Source organism: Phascolarctos cinereus, unplaced genomic scaffold, assembly GCF_003287225.1.
Source record: "Phascolarctos cinereus isolate Bilbo 61053 unplaced genomic scaffold, phaCin_HiC Scaffold_2;HRSCAF=192, whole genome shotgun sequence".
Classification (NCBI taxonomy): domain Eukaryota; kingdom Metazoa; phylum Chordata; class Mammalia; order Diprotodontia; family Phascolarctidae; genus Phascolarctos; species Phascolarctos cinereus.
The window spans coordinates 355,591,021-355,617,847 of record NW_027555625.1 but is presented as its reverse complement, the minus strand read 5'-3'; the positions used below and the strand labels follow the sequence as shown (position 1 = coordinate 355,617,847).

Genomic DNA, 26,827 nt, shown 5'->3' with positions numbered 1-26,827 from the left:
AAAAATTCTATCCAATTTGCCTATTGGATAATTTGAATGGAGGTTTCATGTACTTAAACTCACTGTATCCAAAATTGAACTTATAATCTTCAGAAGTTACTACTGTTCTTTTACCCTTCCCTGCCTTTTGTCCTCTTGACAAAACCACTAACCTGGTGCAGGCCCAGAGCACTTCATGCTTAGATTTCTGCAGTAACCTTCTAGTTGATCTTCCTACCTCAAGTCGCTCACTGTTCTAGTCTATCCACCACTCAGCTTCCTTAAGTGCTGGTCTAACCATGTCACCACTTCTCCCCAATTCAGTAAATTCCAGCGGCTCCCTTTTACCTCCAGGATCAAATATAATATCCTTTCCTTCTCTTCTTCTTCTTGCCCTTACCTCCCTTCCATTTGTATCCCGTGACACTCACCTCTTTCCTATTCCTTAAGCAGTACACTCCACCTCCCAACACTGCATTTTTACTGACTGTCTCACATACCCTGGAATTCTCTTCCTGCTTATCTTCATCTCCTGGTTTCCTTGGTTTCTTTCAGATCCAACTAAAGGCCTATCTTCTCTAAGGAGCCTTTCGTGATTCTTCCTTTAATACTAATGCCTTTCCTCTAATTTATCTCTCATCTTCTCTATATCTTAATTATACATGATTGTTTGCATGTTGTCTCCCTCATTAAGATAGTGAACTCCTTGAGAACAGGGATTGTATTTTGTCTTTCTTTGTATGCCCAGAATTCATTTTAAAATGTGATTTGGTCAGTGAATTTTTTACACATCTGCATTATTCTTTATAGACAAGTCTTTTTCCTTCTCATCAGAATTGTTTTAAAATTTTCATTCTTGAGAGCATCTTTTATCCTTCTTGGATTGGTTTCTGTAAAATTTTACTGCATGAGATTTAACGCTCCTTTCTGTGTAACATTCGGATGGGTTCTGCCTAATTCTAGGGTGTTTGCTTAGCTTTCCTTTTCTTCACAGTCACAAATTCTAAGATATAGTTAGTGATCACTTCTCAGAATTCCCATTATTTCTACCCTAGTTAACAGTTCCTCCTTGTTGGTGAGAATCAGTCCCAGATTTTAGAAATACCCCTCACTGGTTGTTTCTTACTTTTGAAGAGTGAAATTTTCTTTAAAAAAAAAAGAAAATACATTATCATTTGGTCTACTTTTGACAGAGTGAACTCTGACAGATTCTGGGTAATTTATATTCTCATCCCTACAGTAACATGTACCTTCATGTTGTTCTTGTGATCTTTCTTCGCTTGACTTATTTACACTTTTTCCTAGGAATGTAAACTTAGAATCAGAAGCAACTTTCAGGATCATGTAGTGCAACTCCTGTGTAAGTGAAGGAACTAAGGCCCAGAGAGGCTGAGTGAGTTGCCCAGGGTCACACAGGCATTAATTAAATAGCAGAGCTGAAATTCAATTCAGGTTTCATGATTCTGAGTCCAGAAACCTTTCCACTATACTACACTGCTGCTTTCTGTCCACTTTGTCTGCATGTATTGAGATGACAAAACTACTTCCACTTCTCCCTCTATTGATCTTTACCCTGATGTCATCCCTACCATACTTCCTCTCTTGCCTGAGTGTCGTCTACTTCACTTGTTCTCCTACCCGTCAGTTCTCATTTACTTATCCTATTCTTTTTGATTCCATCTTTCCCTGTCTGATAACATATAAAGTTAAATTTGCCTCCTTGTGTTAGGATGTCTGGTCCAATTTTGTTATCCATACTTTGTTCATTTGTATATAATTATGAGGCCTTGGACTTGGATGTTGTCTTTAAATTTCCAGTCATGGGTCATCAGGACAGCTTTAGTTTTACACTGTTGCTTGTTTCTGTGGTATATAGCTTGTGGCAAGGAGGAGAGGAGCAGTAACATATAAGCTTGTGTTACCTTGAGCAAGTTACCTTACTTCTCTGGGTTTCTTCATTCGTTAATTAGGATATTGAACTACTTTGATTCTAAGGCCCGTTATAACTGTAAATCTGTAAGCCTGTGTTCCTGCTTAGCTTTTCCCTTGCCAGATCTCCCTTTCTCTTCCAAAGCTTTTGCTTCCATTGACAGCATTTTTATTTTTATTTTTTTACAGCATTTTAAAAAAACATCACTTATGACTGTAAGAGCTTATCCTGCCCAAGACTTCATAAAGTTTATTAGTGCTTTTTAATTTTATTTTGGATCATATTTTTGTCCATGGAAATCATTGCAAGTAGTCATCAGGTTTAATAATTTTAGGAAGGATGTTTGCCATATCCTTGATAATGTATTTAATCTCAAATGCCTCTTAAAGCAGAGATTTCCAGTCCAGTTGACATTTTGGATGTCAGGCTTGAATTCAAACAGTTGTTCTGTTTTTCAACAGAAACAGGATTGAACAACTGTAGTTTTTTGCTTCTTAATAGCCCGTCACCACTCACTTGGTCTTAGTCAGTAGCAGAGTATCTTTGGTCGTCATAGCTGTTATGGGCAGGATGGATTGGTCTAGTTCCTACCTATAACTATGAATTCTTTGGGGCCTGGAGAGACATTATTAGGTAGCCTCCATACAGCTCGGTTTTTTTACCTGCAAGAATATGAAGGCCAAAATAAAAGAGTGCTTTGCCTTGCTCTTCAACATTTCAATGCTACTCTAAATGTACTTTTGTTGGTGATAAGGGTTGACTGCACAATTACCCTGTCTAACCTAACCGCTATGCCCTCTGGACCACTGGACATTGCCATCTGCACTTCAGCTGCACCCTAATGACCCTTGAACGTTGCCCATGCCCTACCATCATGCCAGCCTTGAGGGCTTTTTCATCTGTCCTGCCGTTAAACTCTCATATGTGTTGTTTTTCCCTATTAGAGTGTGAGCTCTTTGAGAGCAAGGACTGTTTTGAATTTCTGTTTGTATTCCCTATACTTAACATAGTGCTTGGTAAATGATTACTACATTTTTAAAAAATTTAATAATACATGTTTAATAAATAGATTTTAAATCCTGATGCAATTGACCCAATTCCTAAATTGTAATGTTATATGCGGTTTTAGGTTCCCCACAGTATTCTACAGATGTTATTCCATTTTTATTTCATTGGTATCCTGTCGATTTGACAGAATTTTATAGATTTTATAAAACATTATAGACTGATTTATCTACCGCTACTAAAACAGAAGCCACTTAGTTTTGTTTCAAATCGTGAGTGCACATTTGACTTACTTGTCATCGCTTCTTTTGCCTTTGTACACCATGTTTGAAAGAGCTCAAACACTTCAGAAATACTAATGTTTTATTGAGCTACTATTTAAACTGTTGGTTTTTCTTCATGTATGATTTTCTTTGTACATTTAAAGTATATGAATTGTTATGAGTCAGCATATCGTAACTTTAAACAATCATTTTATTTGTCCCCCCAAATGTTATTAATTTAAATTAAAACAATCAAGAAAGTATACAGATTTTGAATTTAAAGAAGAATATCTGCAGTATGAAATAGTTAAATATTTAATGCTTTAGTAATTCTTTTCTGGTATAGACCTAGAGATTCAGAGATAGTAGGAGACACATTTTTATGGTGATTTTGACAAATATTTTAGTGTCCTTCTCTTCTGTCCTTTTTCAGACTATACTGAATTTGCTTTGAAATCTGAAGTTTTCCTTTCTATTATTTAATTATTCCAGTCTTTAGTCGTGTTGCTACTGTGTGAATTAGATCATTGAACAGGTCTTGGGCATTATGTGCAAAAATGATTCTTCATTAATAAGGAATTGGTTAAATTGGGATATTCTGAAACAGTGTCATCTCTTAGTGCCATATTCTGTCACCACCACTTCAAATAGTTCCTTATAACAAAGAAAATTAATTAAACAAAATCAACAAATTTGATGGCTTATGCAACATTCTACACATGTAGATTTTTTACTTCCTACTGAGAGTGGAGATGTGTGTTTCATCATCTGTTTTCCAGGACTGAGAGTTAACATTTCAGTTAATTTGAGTTTATCTGACAGTTAATCTGTCTTCTAGTGTTGCTCTCATGTTGCTGTGATGATCTGCTTTGTTACATTTTTGTAATCACTGTGGATGTTCGTTTTAGTTCTGTTTTCTTGTTTTTGTTTCTTTTTGCTCTCTGTGACTTCATCTCTTCTCATAGCTCTGAATCTATTATGTTCACTGCTTCTTCCAGAATAATAGTATTCCATTGTATTCATATATCACAATTTGTTCTGCCTTAAACTGTGGGCACCCACATCATTTCCAGTTTTTTGATGCCAAAAAAATGTTATTAATTTTATTTTTGATAGACTTTATTTGAGTGTTATAAGTAGGCTACTTTTAGTTATGCTTTACTTCATGAAGTAGGTGTAGCTGTGTTGCTGAAAAGTAGTATCCTAGTCAGTTGTCATTGACATTTTCCTGTTCACGGTTTTAATAGCATTCCATTTTCATTTAAATTTGATCTTCATTTGGTATTATTCCTAATCCTATATCTTCTAAGTATCTCTTGTAGGTCCCCAAAAATGGTCTGTAAACAAACTCCTAAATGCCTCAGATAGATAACTTTTTAAAAGAAAATCGACAACTTTTTATGGTAGCAAAGAATTTAAAACATAGTAGGAGCCCATTGAGAGACTGGCTAAAGAAATTGTGGTACATGAATATTGGAATATTACTCTCCCAAAAGAAATGAATGTGAATATGAAGAATTCAGAAAAGCATCAAAAGACTTCTAGAAACTGATGCATAATGGAATGGAGAAAGCAAAAGCTGAGTATAGAATGACTTCAAAAATTTAAATGGAAAGGAGACAAAAAAGAGACTCTGAATGCTATGTAATTGTAATGACTAAGCTTAGTCCTAAAGAAAAATTCTCCCTCTTCCTTCCCTCCCCTTTTTTTATGAAGAAGGTGTTCAGTATTTCATATGCTGTTAGTTTGATTGGTTGGTTAGTTTTGCTGAACTGCTTTCTTTCGTCTTTTTAAATCTCTGTCATAAGGGATGACTTATTAGGTAGGAGAGTAGGCAAGGAATATTTTAGTAAGTGAAAGTGATGCAAAAACAAAAGATAAAAAGGAAAGTAAAGACAATGCCATGGGAAAGAAATGAAGGAATACTAGTGAATCTTCTTTATAAACATGTCAACTTTTATTTGAATTTCAATTTTGATATGATAAAAAAAAATTAAATAGAATGTCTCACAAAATATGAATTCTGAGAATTTAAGTAGCATAGTGGATAGAAGTTCAAGACTTAAGAGTCAGGAGAACTTGGGTTTCAATACTGACTCTAGCTGTGTGACCTCTGTCAAATCATTTAATGTTTCATATTGTTAGTTTCGTCATTTCTTGAAAGGGAATAACATCACCTATATCACAGGAAAGTGATGTTATTTTATGCTTATAGGTGAGGATCAAATTGAAATATGTAAAGAGCTTTACATACCCTAAAGAATAATATAAATATTAGGGGGCAGCTAGGTGGCGCAGTGGATAGAGCACTGGCCCTGAGGTCAGGAGGACCTGAGTTCAAATCCGGCCTCAGACCAAACACTTGACACTAGCTGTGTGACCCTGGGCAAGTCACTTAACCCCAGTTGCCTTAAAAAAAATCTTAGCATTATTAAGGTGTCAGACTGTAATTTTAAGGAAATTTTTTTTTAAAGTTTGTTAGATTTTATTGATGAGAACTGAATGATAGTCATTAAGCTTAAAGCTAGCTGTAGCTATAATTTTATATCTTTTTTGTTTAGACATACAACTGCATTTGAAGCATTGCTAGAGATGAAGCATTTAAAATTCATGTTAAAGTCTTTAGTGTCAGTAGGCTTCTTTCTACTCACTTTTATTTTTCTCAATTATAGGTGAAGTGTTTGACTATTTGGTTGCACATGGAAGAATGAAGGAAAAGGAAGCCAGAGCTAAGTTTAGACAGGTATGCATGAAGTTCACTTCTGAACTAAACTGGGAAGCTAATAAGCCTTTATTTGGTTTTGTAACCATTTATGAGGTCTAGAAGAGTAGTTTCCATCCTTTTTTAACATGAAGACTCCTTTTCAGCATCAAAATGTTACTTAGACTTGAAGAAAGTTGTATAATTGGTATTCATTGATTGAGATAATACATGATGGCCAAAAACTACTAAGATTCTATAAATCTTTTAAGTGATTTTGTAAATGTTTTTCAAGTATCTCTATACATTCAAAAACTAGCAATATACAGTCATTTTTACCTATTTTCTTCAAGCTAAACAAGATCATAATGACAATTCTTGGTGTGCATGTGGATTTGTGAAACTCTAGCAATAACTTCATGGTATTCTAAAGATCCTTCTCCAGTGATACTTAATAGTGGGGATGTTGCTCTGGGTTCTTGAAGGCTATGCCAGCAGAGTAAAAGCTGTGTCAGGTCCAACCAAGCTGGAGGGAATTTTGAGTATGGACCCCCTGGAGAATGGACTGTGTGTTTTCCATCTGAGGAGCAGCACCAAATTGGTAGAGGCTACTCACCAGAAGTTTGGTCACCAGATTTTTTTGGAAACAGGAATCGATGAAGACTGCCAGGTCATGAGGAGGGGATTTCATTCTTCTTCAGTTGAGGGGAATACTCTTGCCAGCCACTTAAAGTGGCTAAAGCAATTATTCAAACATTCATTCTTTTCATATTTGTGAAAGTGGGATATTCATGAAAGACATTTTACTACATAAGATCATAGGATTGCAGGAACTTTAGAGTTCATCTAATTTAATTTCTCCAACTTATCTTTATCTAATTGTTACAAAGGAAGTAGAAGTTAAGCTGCTTGTAGAACAGGTACTAGTTGATTTTGGTCTTCGTATCTATAACACCTGGCACATCATTATAGGCACTGACTGGCTTTTCTTTGATATCCTTGATTCTTTAATAAAAGTATGCTGAGAGGAATATTCTTAGTATGAATGTTTTTTAATTTTCTTTCTTGGACTCATTAGCCCAGTATAAAATAGTTTGCCATATCCTGGGAATCCATTTTCTCATTGTGTGACTGTTACCTGAATCCTTCTGCCACGCTGAAGAAGCTAAGATTATAGTTGTCACATGCAGAAGTAGAAAGAGGGAATTAAACCTGCATGGCTGCTGAAGTCCCTTTCGGCCTAAGAACTGTTGAGACCAACCGTTATCTGTCTGTGTATATAGTTATAAAAATTTGCCTAGATGAACAGAGTTGTAATTTGCAGCAGATAAATTGCAAAAATATACTCCCAGAAGAACTTAATTTTACACCTAGCCCGCAAACTTTGGAAGTGCCCAAAACTTACCCATTTGGGGTTAACCCTAACACCTGGACTGCTTTGTTGAGCCAAGTCATCAGGTCAAGCAAAATTATTCTTTAAAGTGCTATGTAGGTGAAAATTACCATATAGTATAATTTTATTTTTTCATTTGTGTGACAAGGTATAGAATGTTAATGTAAAGTAATAAAAAACTCAGATTTTGTTTTCCTTTGATCTCCTATATAATGTATATTGCCACTGTCTTTGTAACAGTTTTTCTCTTGAGTTTTTATGCTGCATTACCTAGCTTCAGGTAATTATGTTTTTGAATTGTGCAATTGTTAGGAGGAGATGAAAAAGATATAGATAGTCCATGAACTAAAATTAGGGATTTTGAAACTCTAACCCAGAGTTTTCTACAAGGGCTTCTCAGGGACTTCCTTTAAAGTAGGTATAGTCATGGAAGACCTGTTTTATTTTATTCCTCACCCCTTATAAAATTCCTGTAAATTAGATAAAATATTTATCTCTTTTTTTATGGATAAGGAAACTTATCCAGTAAGACCCAGTTTATTATTTGCCCAAAGCTACAATGCAAGCCGTAGGGTTGGGACCAGAACCCATATGTCCTTACCTGTAGTTCACTGTCTTTTTTCTTTTCTTTTCTTTTTTAACTTTCATTATTTATTTATTTATTTGTTTGTTTGTTTGTTTGTTTGTTTGTTTGTTTGTTTATTGCCTTTTTGGTGTGGCAATAGGGGTTAAGTGATTTGTCCAGGGTCACACAGCTAGTAAGTGTCAACCATATGAGGCCAGATTTGAACTCAGGTCCTCCTGACTCCAAGGCCAGAGCTCTATTCACTCTGTCACCTAGCTGCGCGCGTGCCCCTCCCCCCCCGTCTTTTTTCTTTAGATGAGGCAGCTGAGGTATAGTGGAAACTACACTAAATTTGGAGTTAAAAGATATCAGTATCATAATAATCATAACTAGCATTTATAATTATATATAATAATTATGATATAATTATGACTAGCTCATTAAATTTGTTTATAAATATTATCTTATTTGATCTTCAACACCCCTAGATGGTAGGTGATATTAAAAATCCTCGTTTTGCAGATGAAGAAGGCAGAGGTTAAATGCCTTTGCTAGAGTTTTGCAGCTAGTAAATATAATGACTGGATTTGAACACGGATCTTCTTGACTCCAAGTACAGTTTTCTAGCTACTTTACCATCTTGACTCTGCCACCTTTTTAAATGTGAAACCAAGTAATTACAACCTTTCTGTACTTCAGTTTCCTTAAATTGCTTTATGATTCTACTTGTTGATGGTGTAATTGTTAGACTATAGTAGTAGGTAGACAGTCTTATTCCAGTTTACCAGTTAGAAACTACATTTTTGCTTTCAGAAAGTCTTTCCCAGACCATTCCACATATTAGTCCTTTATATGCATTCTCATTTGGCCCTCAAAAACCCCTGAGGTGGGGACTGCAGGTGTCTTCCTCATCTTACAGGTGAGGAAACCAAGATTCAAGGAGATTGTGACTAGCCTTGGTCATACTGCTCATAAGTGTAAGAATTGGAAATCAGGCCCAGCCAGCTCTCTCCCAACCCCATGTCATGGGCTCTTTATGCTACTGCTGAAAATTTTGAGTAACTAGACTTGGGTTGAAACTAAATTGAAAAGTAGCTTAATACTGAAATTAAATGTAGGGAACTGAAAAAGGTAAGAATACAAGATGGAAAGCACCTAGATTCAAATCTGGGGTCTGTTACTACCATTGTGACTTTGGAATTATTTATCCTCTCTGTGCTTCATTCTCAAATGAGAGTGGACTGGATAAACTTGTAAGGTCACTAGTAACTCTGATTCTGTTATCTTATGTGTTTCATGAAATGATGGATCTGTCAAGCCTTTTTCCTTTTCTTAGTCCTAAAGACTAGGCAGTCAAGATTTCTCAAACCATTTAGCTTCTTTTTCTCCCCGCTTCATTGGTTGTTTGATGGTCTAACCTTTTTGTCAACTTTCTTAACTTTGGCCTATTGAAATAAAAGGAGAAGGAGGAATTCATTCACATATCAAGCATCTAATCTGCTTAGTGCCAGGCTCTATGCTAGGTATTTTAGATAAAGACAAAAAAAATAAAAGTTTTTACTCTCAAGGGGCTTTACATTCTTTTGGGGAAAGAACACATACACATATATGAGAATACAAAAAATGACTGAAGCCAGTTAAAAATCTGCACCTGAATTCTCTTAACTCCCATTGTTTATTGGTTCTTTAGTCTTTTTTTTTAATTAATTGGTTTATTTTTAATTTTCAACATTCACTTCCATAAGCTTTTGAGTTTTAAATTTTCTCCACCTCCCTCCCCAAGATGGAGTGCAGTCTGATATAGGCTCTACATATACATTCCTATTAAGCATATTTTCACATTAGTCATATTGCAAAGAAGAATTAGAACCAATAGGAAGAACTACAAGAAAGAAGAAACAAAACAAAACAGAAGAAAAAAAAAGAGCAAATAGTATGCTTCAGTCTCCATTCAGACTCCATAGTTCTTTCTGTGGATGTGGGTAGCATTTTCCATCACGAAACTGTTGGAGATGTCTTAGATCATTGCATTTGTGAGAAGAGCCAAGTCTATCAAAGTTAGGCATCGCACAATGTGGCTATTGTTATGTACAACATTCTCCTGGTTCTGTTCATTTCACTCAGCATCAGTTCAGATTAAGTCTTTGCAGGTTTTTCTGAAGTCTGCTTGTTCATCATTTCTTATAGCACAGTGGTATTCCATTACATTAGTATACCAGCCGTTTGGTTATTTAATCTTATAGCAACCACTTTTTTTTTGGAGAAGGGGAAGTGTTGTTTTGAGGAAGGGAAGGAGGATTTTGGTATTACCAAATTTAGCACTTCTTTCTGTTATTTCTCTACATGATTTGTTTTGTCAGTGGCTAAAACATTTACCAATATGTAATATTGAGAAATTATTCCGATCTTATAAGTATAAATCACATACAGTAGTTTAGAAGCCTTTGAGTATAGTATCGTTAAGTTAAATGGTCTGATCTCCAGGTGGTCAGGGATTTGCAGAGTTGGAACTAAATTTTAAAAATCCCAATAAACCAGAATGGGCTGAATCTAGTAAGATGAATTGAAGTAGAGCCCAGGCCACCTGTTTCCTAGTCAAATATTCTTTCCATTATGCCATATTTTAGGAAATATTCTAAGGTTAAATCCTAGAATCCTTCATACCTTGAACTTCTAGTGTTCTACCTTGCCGTAGGTAAACTACTACCTTGCAACCATAGGTAAACTTGAATATCTGCTTTTTCTATTCTGAGGTTGCCAAGTATCATTAGAAAACATCATAGAGTGACCCAATTGGGTGCTGCCCAATTTAAAAAAAAAAAATCTAACCTTAGACCTTCACCCAGTGTCTGGTGATCTTTTTGACTGTACCTTTTGACCCCTGCCCAGGTGGGCTGCTTAGAACTTATCCAGGCTGCTTGACTATTCATATGATGTAAATGAATGGAAGTCCCTAATTCTCTTCTTTTCCTGTGATATAGATGACCAACAGATCTTGCTGTCTTTCCTTGCACTTCCTTTTAAGGGCCTCTAGATTTCTATACTCTGTAGACCTGTGGCACAGTCATCTGACCTGCTGAGGTAACTTCTAAGGACCACTGAGGCTTGCCATCCACCCCTCCTTATATCCTTAGGACTTTCTTTTTGTATCCTTAGCATTTTGCATGGCGGTTGGCACATTTTTTGGTTATGTCTGACTCTTCATGACCCCATTTGAGATTTTCTTGGCAGTGATACTGGAGTGGGTTGCCATTTCCTTTCCCAGCGCATTTTACAGATGAGGAAACTGAGGTAAACAGGGGGTTAAGTGGCTTTTCCAGGGTCACAGAACTAGTAAGTCTCTGAAGGCCAGATTTCAACTCAGGAAGACAAGTCTTCCTGTCTTCAGGCCCAACACTCTACTTACTGCAACACCTAGCTGTCAGCTTGACACATAGTAAATACTTAATAAATCTTCATTCATTCATTGGTATATCTATGAATCTACTTAGTGCAGTTGATCATTTTTCAAACATTCTACCTCTGAAATCATGCATGTTCTATCACTTTTTTTTAACGCCTGTTCCACTGCAAACTTTCTGCCTTTATTGCTATTACTCCCTCTGTGATGGATTTCTAAGGTCAGAATTATGGTTTTTATAATTGCCTTATTGGTCCAAATAGCTCTTCTAGGCAGCTGTGGAGTATAAACTCTTAAGAGCACAGCATAGCTAAAATTCCTACCGAGAAATACAGGACTTTTATATTCACTAAAGCTTATCTCACCCCACTCCAAATACCATTCAGACAGTCATTCAGGGTGTCCTATTTCTGTTCTTATTTACTCTAGTTATGATACCATTTAGCATACAATAACACAGTCCTGCACATACCAGTCCCAACCTTTGGAAAGCATACTTGATGTCCTCCTGTAATATTTCTGCTATGCTTGAGTATGCTTCAGTTTGATTTGGGTCATACTCACCTGGTCCTGGAAAATGTGGCGTTCCTGTGACCTTCTGCAGCCTCTTGTTGGCATTTAGCAACTCCTAGCACCTTTTCTGTTCCTTGAAGTGAAATATTTTTGAGGGGGAACCAAATCTATATACAAATGTGTAAATAACACTGAAACTTAAGTTTATTTCTAAAATAATAAAAAGCTGTATGTCTTCCCCTTCCCCAGATTTTTCTCCTTAAGTTTAAAGAGTTATATAACAGTCTTCACTCAACTCTACATTCTGCCTTTCTTGTCAAGTACTATGTGAGTCATCATCAAACCAACATACTATTTTCCAAGCCTAAACGTATTCCTGCCCTCTCTGTAACCTTGTTCTAGCAGTCGTTCCCTGTGCCGCTCACACCTTCAGTCTCTTCCTCTCATGGAGTCCCACTGTGCTTACAAATTATTCAAATTATTCCTCTCTCCACTCCCACCTCCCCAAAGACCTCCCTTAACCCTGCTATCTTCTCAATCTATCTTTGATTTTTTTTTCCTTCCACACAGAGAAAAATTTATCAAAGAAGAGTTTACGCTAGAAGTGTCAAAAACTTGGCCCACTGGCAGCATTCTGCCCCTCATATTCCCAAATGGGGCCAAACCAGATTAAAATGTAGTTTCTATCTGATGTATTACTTAAAAAAAAAATTATGTAAACGTGTGGTTTTCTAAGTCAATATACAGACGGCAGCACAGGGGTCTTTTGTGTAGCTTAGTGCCCCACTCCTTCTCTTTTTAAGCTTGACACCCTTAGTTTACATTGGCTACCTCTACTTATTTAATGCTCTCTTGCTGTTCAGTCCCCAAAACTGTATTGAATTTGCTCCTGTGAGAGTCACCAATAACTACTAATTGCCATAGCCCATGGCTTTTTTAGTCAGTGAGCTTTCTGTAGTATTTGATATCATTGATACCATTTTCTCCCTGATATTCTGTCTTCTTTTGGATTCTATAACATTTTTGTTAGTCCTCTTCTATTACTTTTCTAATTGCTTTATCTCCTTTATTGGTCCGTTTTTCTCATTTTTCTCATTGCTCCACCTTTACAATTTTTCAGCAGGGTTTGTTCTCAGCTTTCAAAAACTGAACCAGTGGGGCAGCTAGGTGGCACAGTGAATAGAGCTCTGGCCTTAGAGTCAGGAGGACCTGAGTTCAAATCCAGCCTCAGACACAACACAGCTAGTAATATAGATGGGGAGAGAGAGCATTCTAGGCATATGATATACCCAGTGAACATACTTAAGAGCTTGAAGATGTGGAGTGTGTTGTGGAAGGAACAGCAGGGAGTCTAATGTCATAGGATTGCAGAGTACACAGGTGATGGGTGCTGTAAAGTATAAAAAGACTGTAAGATGGAGGGTGGGGCAAGACTGGAAAAAAAGAACAAGTTAGAGAGGGCTTGATGAGGAACAGTTAAAATCACTGAAAAGACAATTAAGAATAAAACTGGAATAGGAAGGCAAAAAAATGATTAAAAATGAAAACAGATCAACATTCAATTACAATGGAACCCATCGTGTCTGGACTCTAGCATGAGATTTTTAATTTTAATATATTATATGAGAGGGGCAGCTATGTGATGCAGTGGATAGAGCTCTGGCCTTGGAGTCAGGAGGACCTGAGTTCCAATGCGGACTGAGACACGACACTTGCTAGCTGTGTGATGCTGGGCAAGTCACTTAACCCTGATTGCCTCACCAAAAAGCAAAAAATATATATATACACACATACATATATATACACACACACATAGAGAGAGAGAGAGAGAGTGTGACAGTGAGTGAGTGAGTGAGTGAGTGTATATGAGAAAATAGAAATAGTTCTAAAGGGGAAAAAAAACTATGGGATTAACAACTGGAGGAGGCCAATTAATTACACAAAAAAGAGAGATCCATACTGGAGATAATTTTAAGGGATTGAGGGATCAGTTCTCAAAGGACCTGAAAAGGAAGGGGGGAAGAAGCCAAAGGCTTGGAAAAATCTTGGACTTTATTTTTTTAAAAAGTCACCAAAATAATGTTGTTAACTACTGATTCTGTTCCATATGCATACTTTTTTTTAAATTTTTGAATTATTTATTTTTAGTTTTCAACATTCACTTCCACAACATTTTGAGTTCCAAATTTTCTCCCCATCTCTCCCCTCCTCCCACCCCAAGACGACATGCATTCTAAATACCCCTTCCCCCAATCTGCCCTCCCTTCTCATCCCCTTCCCCTTCTATTTTCCCATACGGCAGGACAGATTTCTATACCCCATTGCCTGTATATCTTATTTCCTAGTTGCATATAAAAACAATTTGACATTTGTTTTTAAAACTTGGGGTTCCAAATTCTCTCCCTTCCTGCCCACACACTCTCATTGAGAAGGCAAGCAACTCAATACAGGTTATACATGTGTAGTCATGCAGAACACTTCCATAATAATCATGTTGTGAAAGACTAGCTATATTTCCCTTCATCCTATCCCACCGCTTGGGCCCTTCCCACCCCCCATTTATTCTATTCTCTCTTTTGACCCTGTCCATTCTCAAAAGTGTTCACTTCTGATTACCCTCTCCCCCAATCTGCCCTTCCTTCTATCATTCCCCCCTCTCTTATCCCCTTTCCTCGTATTTTTATGTAGGGTAAAATAGATTTCCATACCCATCTTAGAGTAAGATTCATTCATTCCCTCTCACCTCCCACTGCTTCCCCTCCACTGTAAAAGCTTTTTCTTTCCTCTTTTATGTGAGATAATTTACCCGATTCTACTTCTCCCTTTCTTGTTCTCCCAGTACAATCCTCTCTCTCACCCCTTAATTTTATTTTTTAGATATCATATTTTCATATTCAACTCACCCTGTGTCCTCTGTCTATATATATTCCCTCTAACTACTCTAATACTGAGAAAGGTCTCATGAGTTACAAATATCATCTTTCCATGTAGGAATGTAAACAGTTCAACCTTAATAAGTCCCTTATGATTTCTCTTTCCTATTTACCTCTTCATGCTTCTTTTGAGTCTTGTATTTGAAAGTCAAATACAATCTGGGACTGGGGCCAGACTGAGCTCCTCTCTCACCGAGGTCCAGCAGACCTTGCCTACTGACCTTCAAGTTGTCTTTGGCATTTGTAGGTTGAGAAGTCTGGAAACCACCACAGCTCCCCTTGATTCAGTCCCCTGAGGCCTGTTCCAGATTTCCAGTAGTGCAGTCTTTGCCTGTGCAGCCCATCACAACAGACCTTTCCAGTCAACCGTCCAGGTTGTCTTGGGCTGGAAATTTGTTTCACTCTGTCTTTTTGTGGGTTCTGCTGCTCTAGAATTTGTTTAGAGCCATTTTTTACAGGTATTTGGAGGGCTTTGGGGCAGAGCTTGAGCTCTGCCTCCCCATATGCATAATTTCAAGTCTACAAAAATTTTATGAGAATAATGTAGACGCATTGAGATCTTTGATAAAGGTATGAGAAGGGCACAAGCACCTTTTAACAAGTAATATCCTATAGCACATCACATGTTTATAGTACCTACTGAAAGATTTAAAAGAATAAGAAGTTCTACTATGTTTGTTGACTATGAAAAAAAAGTTTGATCCATTAAAACAAAATGCCATCTTGAAGTCTGCCCTCCAAGAAGTTGTTTTCCATGCTTATATCTAAGATTATAAAATATTCTTTATAAGATATAGGATCAGTTTCTGATTCTGATTCTGACCCTCTGATATGAAATATAAGTCCAGAGTGGTGGACATGATGAAGTCCCCCAGATGTTTCTCTTTATGTGCAGATTTCATCAAGCCAAAGAACATTGCAGAACCTTTAAAATGCAACTGAAAATCACTCAAAAGAGTGAAAACTGAAACTGATAATTGACTCAAAAGAATGAAGTCTTCTCTATCCATACAGAGAAGTCCAGGTGAATATACAATATCTATTGTCTAGACCACAGTGTTCACTTGTAGGCACAGCCCATTGAATTTGTTCTTAAATATATTTGTCATGGACAGTGAACCAGCCCTAGAATTGAATAAGAGGAAGAGAGCAGTTTAGATTGCCTCGAAGAACTGTTGTATGTTGCTTTTAATGAACACTGTATTGGAAGCACAGTGCAGTGCGTTCTGGCTCCTACAGTCAGATGTCAGTTCATATATTGAATCTGATACTTAATACTTGGTTGATATGCAGCAAGGCCTTGAACCTCAGTTTCCTTGACTTTAAAATGAGATAGTTGGAGAGAAAGTGAGATAGTTGAACTATACTTTTGTGGCCCTTTCCCTCTCTAAATCTGTTATCTCATAATAGCCTTTAAACAAAGTCGCAGTATTGTAAAAACTATATGAATGAAATGCCTAGAATAACGTCATCTCAAGAAGTAAAGTTGAGAGTTACCACAAAGACGGTTAGAAAGGTGCATAGTGGGCACAGACAATATGCTAAAAGTGAAGAACTGTGCAAAAGAAACAGTGTAAAAAGGATGTTACCAGCGAATTATAGGAATTGGGGAGTGGGGTAGGCAAAAATAAGAAATAACTGATAGAAATGCTTATCGAGGGGCAGCTAGGTGGTGCACTGGATACAGTTATGACCTTGGCATCAGGATGACCTGAGTTCAGATGCGGCCCTAGACACTCGAGAGTTACTATCTGTGTGACACTGGGCAAGTCACTTAACCCCAATTGCCTCACCAAGAAGAAAAAGAAACAAATGTTTATTGATTAAATATACATTTCTTAAACAGAGGTGAAACACTTATACTAGGCACTGGTAATAGAAATTTTTAAAAATCCTTTCTCTCAAGGAGTTTACGTTCTGTTGAGGAACATATACATGGATGTAAGGGGGGGTGGAATAAATATATAAAACAAGTACAAGTTAGGGAAAGGAGGACGCTTAAAAATGAGAAGGAGCAGGATTTGGAAAGATGGTACTTGGAACTTTGTCTTCAAAGAAGAAAGTCACGCATGACAGTAGCTTCTTCAGCTATGGTCCTTTCTAAGAGAGGGATCACTGAGCCAGCTTTTTTTGTAGGTTCTAACATTTTTGTAGCTCTTAATATATAATTCTATATTGCTTTCAACAAATTCAGCTAGTGTTTTTAAAGTTTGTACTTTGTGCAAAGATTATAAAAGTACTCAACTCCAGTGATGAGGCCCTGGAGTAACAAAGACCTGAGTTCAACTTAAAATCTGGAGACTTACTAGCCTCATGACCCTGGACAAGTCACTTAACCTCTGTTTCCTCATCTGTAAAATGGGAGTAATAATTAGCAGTACCTACCTACCAAGGTTGTTGTAAAGATCAAATGAGATAATTGTAAAGTACTTAGTACAGTAAATGGCTATATGGATGTTAGATATTATTAGTATTAGTATTATTAATATACTGTAATTAAGTACCTATTTCCCCATGTCCCCATCAGCTTTGAATTTTGTGATTCTTGCCAGTTTAAATGAGTGGAAGATTGTATCAGTTGTTTTAATTTGAATTTTCTTTGTTAAAGGACGTAAACAATTTTAGATGATTATTGAGTGTTTGTATTCACTTCAAGAACTGGTTGTTCTTATCATTTTACCACTATATACTAGAGAATGTATCTTATTCTTAGGATTTTTTTTTTTAGTTCCTTATATCAGTGGTTCTCAGTGCCATCCATGGACCCTCAAGAATCTCTGAGACACTTTCAGGGTATTTGTAAGGTCAAAATTATTTTCATCTGTGAGATCAGATTTTTGTCAACCAAAACAGTAATTGTTATTTTTCATTATTAATGCATTATACATGTTAACATATAATGAGTATGTTACTATTTTTAAAATATTAAATATTTTAAAATTTTATCACGGAATTTCTGATGTGGTAAATATTAAAAGATATAACGCATAAGCGAAAACTCTTGGGGCACTCAGTAATTTTCAGGAGTGCAAAGGGGTTCCAAGACCAAAAAGTTTGAGAACCACTGCCTTCTAACATTCTGTATTTTATGTGCTTCTTCTAAGTACACTAATATCATCAGGTTAAATTTTAATGAATCATTCCTAAACCCTTTTTCTTTTTGTAAGGGAAATCAGTCCTTACCATCTACCCTGTTTCAGTTGATTATTCATTATTAAAAGGCAATAAAGTTTTATTTTGTGAGTAGTTTTCTTGTTTTAATCCTAACACGCATCATCACACCCACTTAAGACACTTTCTATATTTTATATTGTTTACTCTGTACATTTTTTGAAAATTCGGCCTCTTTTCCCCACCAGCCTTTGAGATAGGAGTATTGCTTCTTTATCTGTGACTTGTATGATAAACTTTTTCTTTTCCTTCCTCTGTTTTATTCCCCCCCCAGATCCCTTTGCAGGCATTTTGTTTTTCAAAACAATGTTGATGTTGCTTTCTTATCACCAATAATGATCTCATTGATAATCATATCATCAACAAGCACTTAAGTGCTGGGCACTTTCCTGAGTACTGGAGATATATATAGAATGGATGCAGTACTGCTGTCAAGTGCCTGCTCTCAAGACTTACATATATTGACAGAGATATATACCTATAGGGTGTCCCAAAAAGCTTTGGTGCAGTTTTAAGTTATTAAAACTTTTTAAGCTAAAACAGCACCAAAGCTTTTGTTGTTATTCAGTCATTTAGTCGTTGTCTGACTCTTTGTGACACTGTATACCATAGCATGTCAGTGCTGTCCATGGAATTTTTTTGGTAAAGATGCTGGAGTGGCTTGCCATTTCTTTCTTCAGTAGATTAAGGCAAACAGGTTAAATGACTTGCCCAGGATCTCACACCTAGGAATTGTTTGAGGTGGGATTTGAACACAGTCCTTTCTGACTGCAGGCCCAGCGCTCTATCCACTGAGCTACCTAGCTGCCTAAAGTTTTTGGGGCCCCTCGTATATACAAGATGAATACAAGGTAGTTAAATATAACACGATAGCATATTGTTAGTTGGTATAGAAAGTAGTGCTTAAACTGCATCTTAAAACTAGGCATTTTATGAGGCTGAGTGTAGAAGGATCACATTCTGGACAAGGAAACTACCAATTCAAAGGCACAGATAGAGAGATAGGAGCAGGTTATGAAGAGGATTAAAAGCCAAACAAATTTATATTTTATTCTAAAGGCAGTAGAGAGGCTTCACTATTGAGTGTTGAGTACAGTAGTGACGTGATCATATTTGTGTGTTAAAGAAAATCATTTTGGCAGTTTTGTGGAGGGTGAATTGGAATAAGAGGCAGTTTGAGGCAGGGAGAACATTTTAGAACACTTCTAAAATTGTGTAGACAAAAGGGTGATGAGGGCCTGAACTAAGGTATAGGCTGTATGAGTAGGGACAAGAGTTTAGAATGCAGAGATTTTGTGGAGATAGATGACAAGATTTGGCAACTGATTGAAAATGTAGGATGGAGATGGAAGTATCTAGGATAATGCTGAGGTTAGGAACCTTTGAGCCTGGAAAGATGATGGTGCCTTTGGCATAAATAGAGAAATTTGGAAGAAAGATGAGTTTAACGAGAAATATGTTGAATTCTGTTTTAGACATGTTAAGTAAGATGTCTCCAGGGCTTACAGTTTGATTATATTCAATAGGCAATTGGTGATGTGGGATTGAAAGTCAGGGAAGAGACTGAGTCTGAATATATAGATCTGTGAATCATCTCAATCAAGATGATCATTAAATTCATGGGAGTTAATAAGGTCACTGAGATAGAAGTATAGAGAAGAAGGTCAGGACAGATCTTTGGGGAATACTCACAGTTATGGGGTAGAGAGTTGGGAAATGGAATTCTTATATGGATAGTAAGCCAGCAGTGGAGACTTAAAAGGGTCAGAGAGGAAAAATCACAAGAGGAGTGTCATGAGAAATTTAGAGAGAAGGTGGTGATCAAGTGTCAAATGAAGAGGATGAGAACTTTTCGGATTTGTCAGTTTGCAGGTGGCAATTTTGAGTGATGAGGTCAGAAATACAGAGTCTTGGAGTAGTTTCCAGTTACGTGTAAAATGAAATCCATGCTCTTTGATATTGCAGTCAAGCCCTTCCAGAACCTTCCTTCCAATGTGATTGTTTAATCTTCCACTAATTGTTTCTGTACTCTATGCTTTAGCCTGGTGGTTCTCAAACTTTTTAGTTTCAGAACCCTTTTATGATCTTAAAAATTATTAAATTTTCCTCACCTGAAAGATCTCTTGTTTATGTATATCTGTCAGTATTTCCTGTATTAGAGATTAAAAATATTTGGTTGTTGATCCCCTGAAAGGATGCTGGGGACCTTTAGAGGTCCCTGGACCACACTTTTGGCACTACTGAACTAAATGCTACTCCTCAACCACACACGGAGGTTTACAGCTTCTGTGCCTTTGCTTATTTTATTCCCGTCCCCTGAAATTCCCTCTCTTTTCTTCCTTGGTCCTCCTTTCTTCTTTTCTCACATGCACTGCAGAGTATGGAAATGTGACTCATTCTTCGAAGTTTAACTAGAATGAAATCTCTTCCATGGAAGCTTCCTTGATTCCTCTTTCCATCCCCAACAGAATTCTAGACTTAAAGTTGGAGACTGCATTATAGATTGTCTTCTATTATCCCCTCATCTTACAGATGAAGAACCAGGTTCAGAAAAGAAATATATTTGTCCTTAACCCCATAATGCTTTATTCATATAGCTCTTCTTCACATCAGGTTTTTCCTTGTATTGTAATTACTTGTATATCTTCTAGATTATAAATTCAGCGAGGCTGTTTGATTAATCTTTCTATGCTCCATAGTGCTTTTCATACAGGCCTTCACTGAGTGTTGAATAAATGAATGTTTGGTTTTGGAACACTTTTATTTATAGTTGACAATGAGTGTGACTAACATTCTAGAAATTCACTTGAGATAAAATAATATTACATTTTGAAGACCTAACTTAGGAGTCATTCCTGTGTTGAACCTTGTTCAAGTTCTCTTTGAGACCTACTTAGCACTTGTCTTTCATACTGAGGCAAAGCCCCAGTCTAAGCAAAACTGTTTTCTCTGAATGTTTTGTTAATTATGGGTATTTAAGAGCCCCCTATTGAGATGTAGGCTGTGTAGAGTTAATATGATTGGTAATAGGTATAAATTCATACAATCCAGTGTGGAAAGCAATTTAGAATCATGCCAAGAAAATGGTTGTCTGTACCTTGACCTAGAGATTCCACTACTAGACATAAAGGCCAAGGAAATGAATGATATAAAGAAAGACTACAGATACACCAAAATAGTTATAGCAGCACTTTTCATAGTAGCAAAGAACTGGAAGCTAAGGTGTGTATGCCTTTCAGTTGTAGAATGACTAAACAAATTATGGTATATGAATGTCACAGACTGTAAGAAATGGTGGATAATGAGTATAGAGAATCACAGAAAGACTTTACTAATGCAAAGTGAAATAAGCAGAACCAGGAAAATTACATTCCCAGTGTCTATAGCAGTGAACGTGGAAAGAGTTGAACAGTAACAGAACGTTTGAAACTGAATGCTTTGACATTCAAATGACCAGACTTAACCCTCAACAGGAGATATCAGAAGGTACCTTCCTTGGCAGAGAGGGAGAACTCTGGGTACATAATGTTACAGATGGTGTCAGAATTGTGCTGTGTTTGATTAATCTTGCTGAAATGATTGTTTAATCTTTTTATTCTTTGTTATAAGAGAAGGCTTTCTGAGGAGAGGGAGAGAAGAGAAATACAAGTGGGGAAAAAAAAAGATGAACTTATTTTTTTGAAAGTTAGTGTAATTAGAAAAGTAAGACAATCCTTTCCCTCAAGGACCTCACATTTCTTGTAAGGAGAGAACACATATAGGAAGTTTCAGATACACTTCAAATGGAAAGGCCCCATGGTCCTTAAAGTACAGCAGCAAAACATATAATAATTTGTTGTTTTTCAGTCATGTCCAATTCTTCATGACCTCATTTGGAGTTTTCTTGGCAGAGATACTAGAGTAATTTGCCATTCCCTTCTCCAGCTCATTTTACAGATGAGGAAACTGGGAAAAACAAGGTTAAGTGACTTGCCCAAGATCATATAACTAGTAAGTGCCTGAGGCCAAATTTGAACTGGGGAAAATGAGGTTTCCTGACTCCAGGCCTAGCACTCCATCCACTGTATCACCTAGCTAATAATATATGTTCTTAATGTTATTTCCTTTGATAAAGCCAAATCCATTTCTTATATCAAACCATTTGACAATGCCAAGGACTTTGGTGACAACAATCTTTCTTCTTCTGGTCTTTAAAAGTACTGGCTGCTGAGGAGGCAGGGCTTGTAGCATCAGCAGAAGCTTTTGCCAGGTCTCATCTCTGCAAGGATTGGTTCCTTGGATGATGGCTTTGGAGGTTATGTTGCATGCTAAACTGGTAATATGGAAGGGCTCAACTATTCACTGGTCTCTTGGGCCTGGAGTATCTTCATTTTGGTTTGAGGTGGTCGTCAAGGTTATAGTGGTGGTTTGAGTTAGCTGTCATATGCTGCCACCTCCTGTCTTTCTGTTAGGTTGCTTTGCTGGTTTAGCTAGGCTGACTTGCCCACCCTATGGATAGCTCTTGGTCAGCATTTGATTAAACTGGTGGCCTCTTCTCCACTGGAGTTGCTCCCCTGAACTAGAGAACTGCAATAGCAGAGCAGTGCTATTCCCAGGATTCTTGGACTTAGCTGACTATTGATAACAATTGTTTAGCAGTTGGTGTTGATAGTAGTGAAGATAAAGGGTCCGTTCTCCATGGAAAGTATTCACCTTGATGATGGCTGCAAGTGTCAGATTAGATGGAGAGTTAGTGATCTAACAGGCCATAACTATATCATGGGCTCTTAGGCTCAGTTCCAAGACTGTCTATAAGTGGTAGCAATTATTTGATGTTTTATTTTGCGTAGGAGTCCTTTATATGTCTTTCTGTTGCAGTTTTACTTTCCTTGTTGTTTTTCTTAGACTTGAAATTTATATATCAGGGGTGTTAGAGAGAAAAAAGTGGCTACTAATTAAGATAACTTAGGAAAGATATATCCTGACACAGATATTTTCCTGTAGAATATAGTTGTAGATCAAGAAGTATCTTAGAGATCATTTAATCCAATCCCTTTATTTTGTAGAAGATAACTGATGCCCCAAATGACTGATGGCCACACAGATAGAGAAGGGATAGAGCCAGGATTGGAACCCACAGATCTCTTTGTTTCTAGTTCCAGTGTGTTTTTAATTATACCACACTGAGAAGTGCATCATATGTCAGAAGGTGACATACAATGCTCTGTTGGCAGAGCTGTGACTTAGTCCAACTCTTCTGGAAAGTAGTTGGATTGGCCAAGAAAGTGACAAGACTGCCCATGCCCTTTGACCCAGAGATTCCACCACTACTAGGCATACAGCTCAAGGAAGTAAATGCTTTTAAAAAAAAAAAAGCCTGGAGGCAGCTAGGTGGTGCAGTGGATAGAGCTCTGGCCTTGAAGTCAGGAGGACATGAGTTCAAATCCAGTCTCAGACACATGACACTTACTAGCTGTGTGACCCTGGGCAAGTCACTTAACACTTGCCTCACAAAAAAAAAGAGGCCTCACATATTTCAAATTATTTATAGTAGCCCCTTTTGTTTAAGCAGGTATTTGAGAATGAGGTAGATGTACATTGTTTGGAGAAATAGCTGAACAAATCATAATAGAACATGAATATAAAGGAATATTGTTCTATAGGGAATATGAATGTGAAGGATACAAAGAAACATCAAGAGGAAGACTTATGAACTGTTGCAAAGTGAAGTAAGCAAAACCAGGAGAACATCATACATGATGACAAAAGCAGTGTGAATGAAAGAAACAGGAACAAGAGGAAACTGAGGGAAGGGGAGGGGGGAAGGAATAAGCATATGTATGTAATTTACTGTGTGTCAGTCATTGTGCTAAATGCTTTTGGCAAATATCATGTCATTTGATCTTCACAACAACCATGCGAAGTAGATACAATTATTCTCATTTTACAATTGAGGAAACTAAGACAAGTGGGTAAAATGACTTGCCCAAGGTCACACGATTACTAAATGTCTGAGGCCAGATTTCAACTCCAGCTTTTTCTTAACTTTCCAGGTTCTTCAACTAGAGCTTTGTACTACTGCTAGATTTAGCCCTAGGCTGTACTTTTTCAGGAGGTGATTGTGGTCATTCCTGCTTTGTCTCACCTTAGATTACGTAGTAGCAGAGCCCTGGATCTTCAGGGTTAGGAACCTCTGAGCCCTTCTGTGGAAGTTCACACTGTGAAATATTTTCTCTTTCCCTCTGTAAGATATCTTACTATACCAACTCCCTCTTGATCCCCCTTCTAGTGGGATCCCTAGGCCCTATTGGGTACAGGGGTGTTTGGCTCTTTGCCAGAGGACTTGTTTGCCTTTGCTGAAGCTTCCTGCTCACTTTCCTATTGGTTTTTGTTTGTGTGTTTGTTTGTTTGTTTGTTTGTTTGTTTTGGTGGGATTTTGGGATGGAGGAAGTCACTTATTATAGTTTCTTATTGGAATTATCATTATTCAGTCTTTCAGGTTTATGTTGGGTTAGGAGTGTGGGACTAGCAGTTGGCCTTGTGTTCAAGTAGCCATCTTAACCAGAAATCCTAACATTAGTCTTTTTTTTTTCTTCAGTGTATTAGTTGATATTGCTAGATTTTTACCCCATTTTTCTGCTTTATTATTATAAAGGGTGACTGGAAATGGGAAGTGTAGAATGTGAAATATAGGTGATAACCAAAGATAAAATTATATTTTATCCAGTTTTTAAAAGTAAATTGTCTAATACTGATTTTGCCAACAAGCGTTGGTGTGATTTTCTAATAGCTGTTTTAATTCGTGATTGTTTCTTTTTTAATATAAATATCATTCATGTGGTAACCATGATAAAAACCAGGCATTCAGTCAGTTCATTCTCAATTAAAGAATAGCATAGATAGTCTAACTTAGGCTATCTAGAGCTATTTGTCTGAAAACTATAGGCATTGATAAAGGCAGAGTGATTTAGTTCAAAGAGTACTAGACTTGCCATCAAAGACTTGTTTGGAGACTGGACTCCAACCTTGGGCAAGTCACTTTGCTTCTCTGATCCTCAGTTTTCTCATCTATAAAATCAGGATAATGATCATTGCATTTCCTGTCTTACAGAATTGTTGTGAAGAAAGCTGTTTTGAATCGCAAAGGTATAAAGTTAAGAGCAGCTAGGTGCTGCAGTGGATAGAGCACTGGCCTTGGATTCTGGAGGACCTGAGTTCAAATTTGGCCTCAGACCCATACTAGCTGTATGACCCTGGGCAAGTCACTTAACCCCCAATTCCCTCAAAAACAAACAAGCGAGCAAAAAAACCCAAAGGTACAAAGATGTGTGTTTTTAGTTATTACTGAGCAAATAAGCTTGCCTTGAATTAGGGTCATCACTGGAGTCATAAGGAAGTCAAACTTCCTCTAAGCAGCTGCTGGCATTTCAGGTCAAACTGGAAGTTTGAAAACAGTGCCAGAAATATACCTTGCTTAGGAGTAAGGAGAATAGTAGTAGAGAGAAGAGAGCCTTTCACCAATACATTAGATTTAATCTAATTAGACCTGGATTTAGACATCTCAAAAGCATAATCCATAAGAATATTGTTTTCAGAAAGGTCAGATGATAGATTTATATTCAGCTGACTAGTATCTTGTAGAGTTGTCAAAATACTGATTACAAAGGTATAATAATGTTTAACTTAAGTATTGACTTGTTAATGATTAATCTCATCTTCAGTGATAATTTAACCAAGCCTCTTTTTTTTTTCCCATCCAGATAGTATCAGCAGTGCAATACTGCCACCAAAAGCATATTGTTCACAGGGATCTTAAAGTAAGTAGAAATAAATAGTATTTGACTAGGTTCTGAGTAAAATATATTTGTACATCTTACCTTCCCTGTCTGTGCTAATAAAAAATTAATTACCACTTAAATTTTGTTTTTAAATAAGAAATTTAATTTGTGTATTAATATTTTTAAAATCATTTTAAGCCATAGTGGAGAGAGTTTCAAAAAAAGAAATTATGTTAAGTGTTTTATGCTGTGATGGTATAGTTTGTAGTCATTATTTTGTCCCAGGTCAGCACACAAACCTTAGTCATTTTGACAAGACTTGCCTGTGAGTGAAACTATTGTCTATATACCATTAGTGTCCTTTGGGTACCTGTTTTTCATTGCAAGCAGCGCCATCAAGGATTAAATTCTTTCTCTGTATCCAGAGTTAATGCCCTAAGAGCATCTTAGAAGAGAGATAATAAATCACTAATAGAATAGAAATAGAAATATAGTTGGTATGACTTCATGGGCAGCAAGTCCATAACCTTATTTTAAAGTTTTGTCAATGAATAAACAAAATTCATTTGTTCTTGGTCAGAGTCCTGCAAAAGACTTAATCACTATTTCTGGCTTAAACTGAGTGTGGAATGAATTTAAATTGAGGTTCTTGTTTTATGATATAGAAGTATGAATTCTGATTTATGCTCTCTTTTTTTCTAGAAAGGCTTCTTCTTTAGATCATTAGAATGTCTTCCCTCTGAAGTTATCTCTAGTTTATCCTGTCTGTAGTTTGTCTGTAGCTGTTTTATAGGGCATCTAGGTGTCTCAGTGCATAGAACACTAGGCCTAGAGTTAGGAAGACTGAAATTCAGATCTGGCCTCAGATCTAGTTGTGTGACCTTGGACATGTCACTTAATCTTTTTGCCTTAGTTTCCTCATCTGAAAAACAAGTGAGGGATCAGAAATGGCAAAATACTCCAGTGTCTTTACCAAGAAAATCCCAAAGAGTTGGATACAACTGAAGCAACGTAGGTTGTTTGTACTTAGTTGTTTGCATGTTGTCTTCCCCTTTAGACTATGAACTCCTTGAGAGTTGAGGCGATTTTTTGTCTTTTCTTTGTATCCTCAGTATTTGTCACAGTGCCTTTCACCTAGTAGGCATTTAATAAATGCTGTTGACTTGACTTGCAGATCATTAGTAAAAAGCTTTATTCTAAATTAATACCTAGCTCTA

The 26,827-nt window shown here is 36.8% G+C and overlaps 1 protein-coding gene across 7 annotated transcripts in view; it reads left to right on the top strand.

Moving 5' to 3' along the window:
• Positions 1-26,827, top strand: part of MARK3 (microtubule affinity regulating kinase 3) — a 128,362-nt gene that overhangs the window by 69,659 nt on the left and 31,876 nt on the right. For all 7 annotated transcript variants that reach the window (XM_020971220.2, XM_078150395.1, XM_020971218.2 and 4 more), the window contains 2 exons: positions 5,850-5,920; positions 25,593-25,649. In XM_020971220.2, the coding sequence (XP_020826879.1) occupies positions 5,850-5,920; positions 25,593-25,649 (128 nt within the window). The remainder of the gene's footprint in view (positions 1-5,849; positions 5,921-25,592; positions 25,650-26,827) is intronic.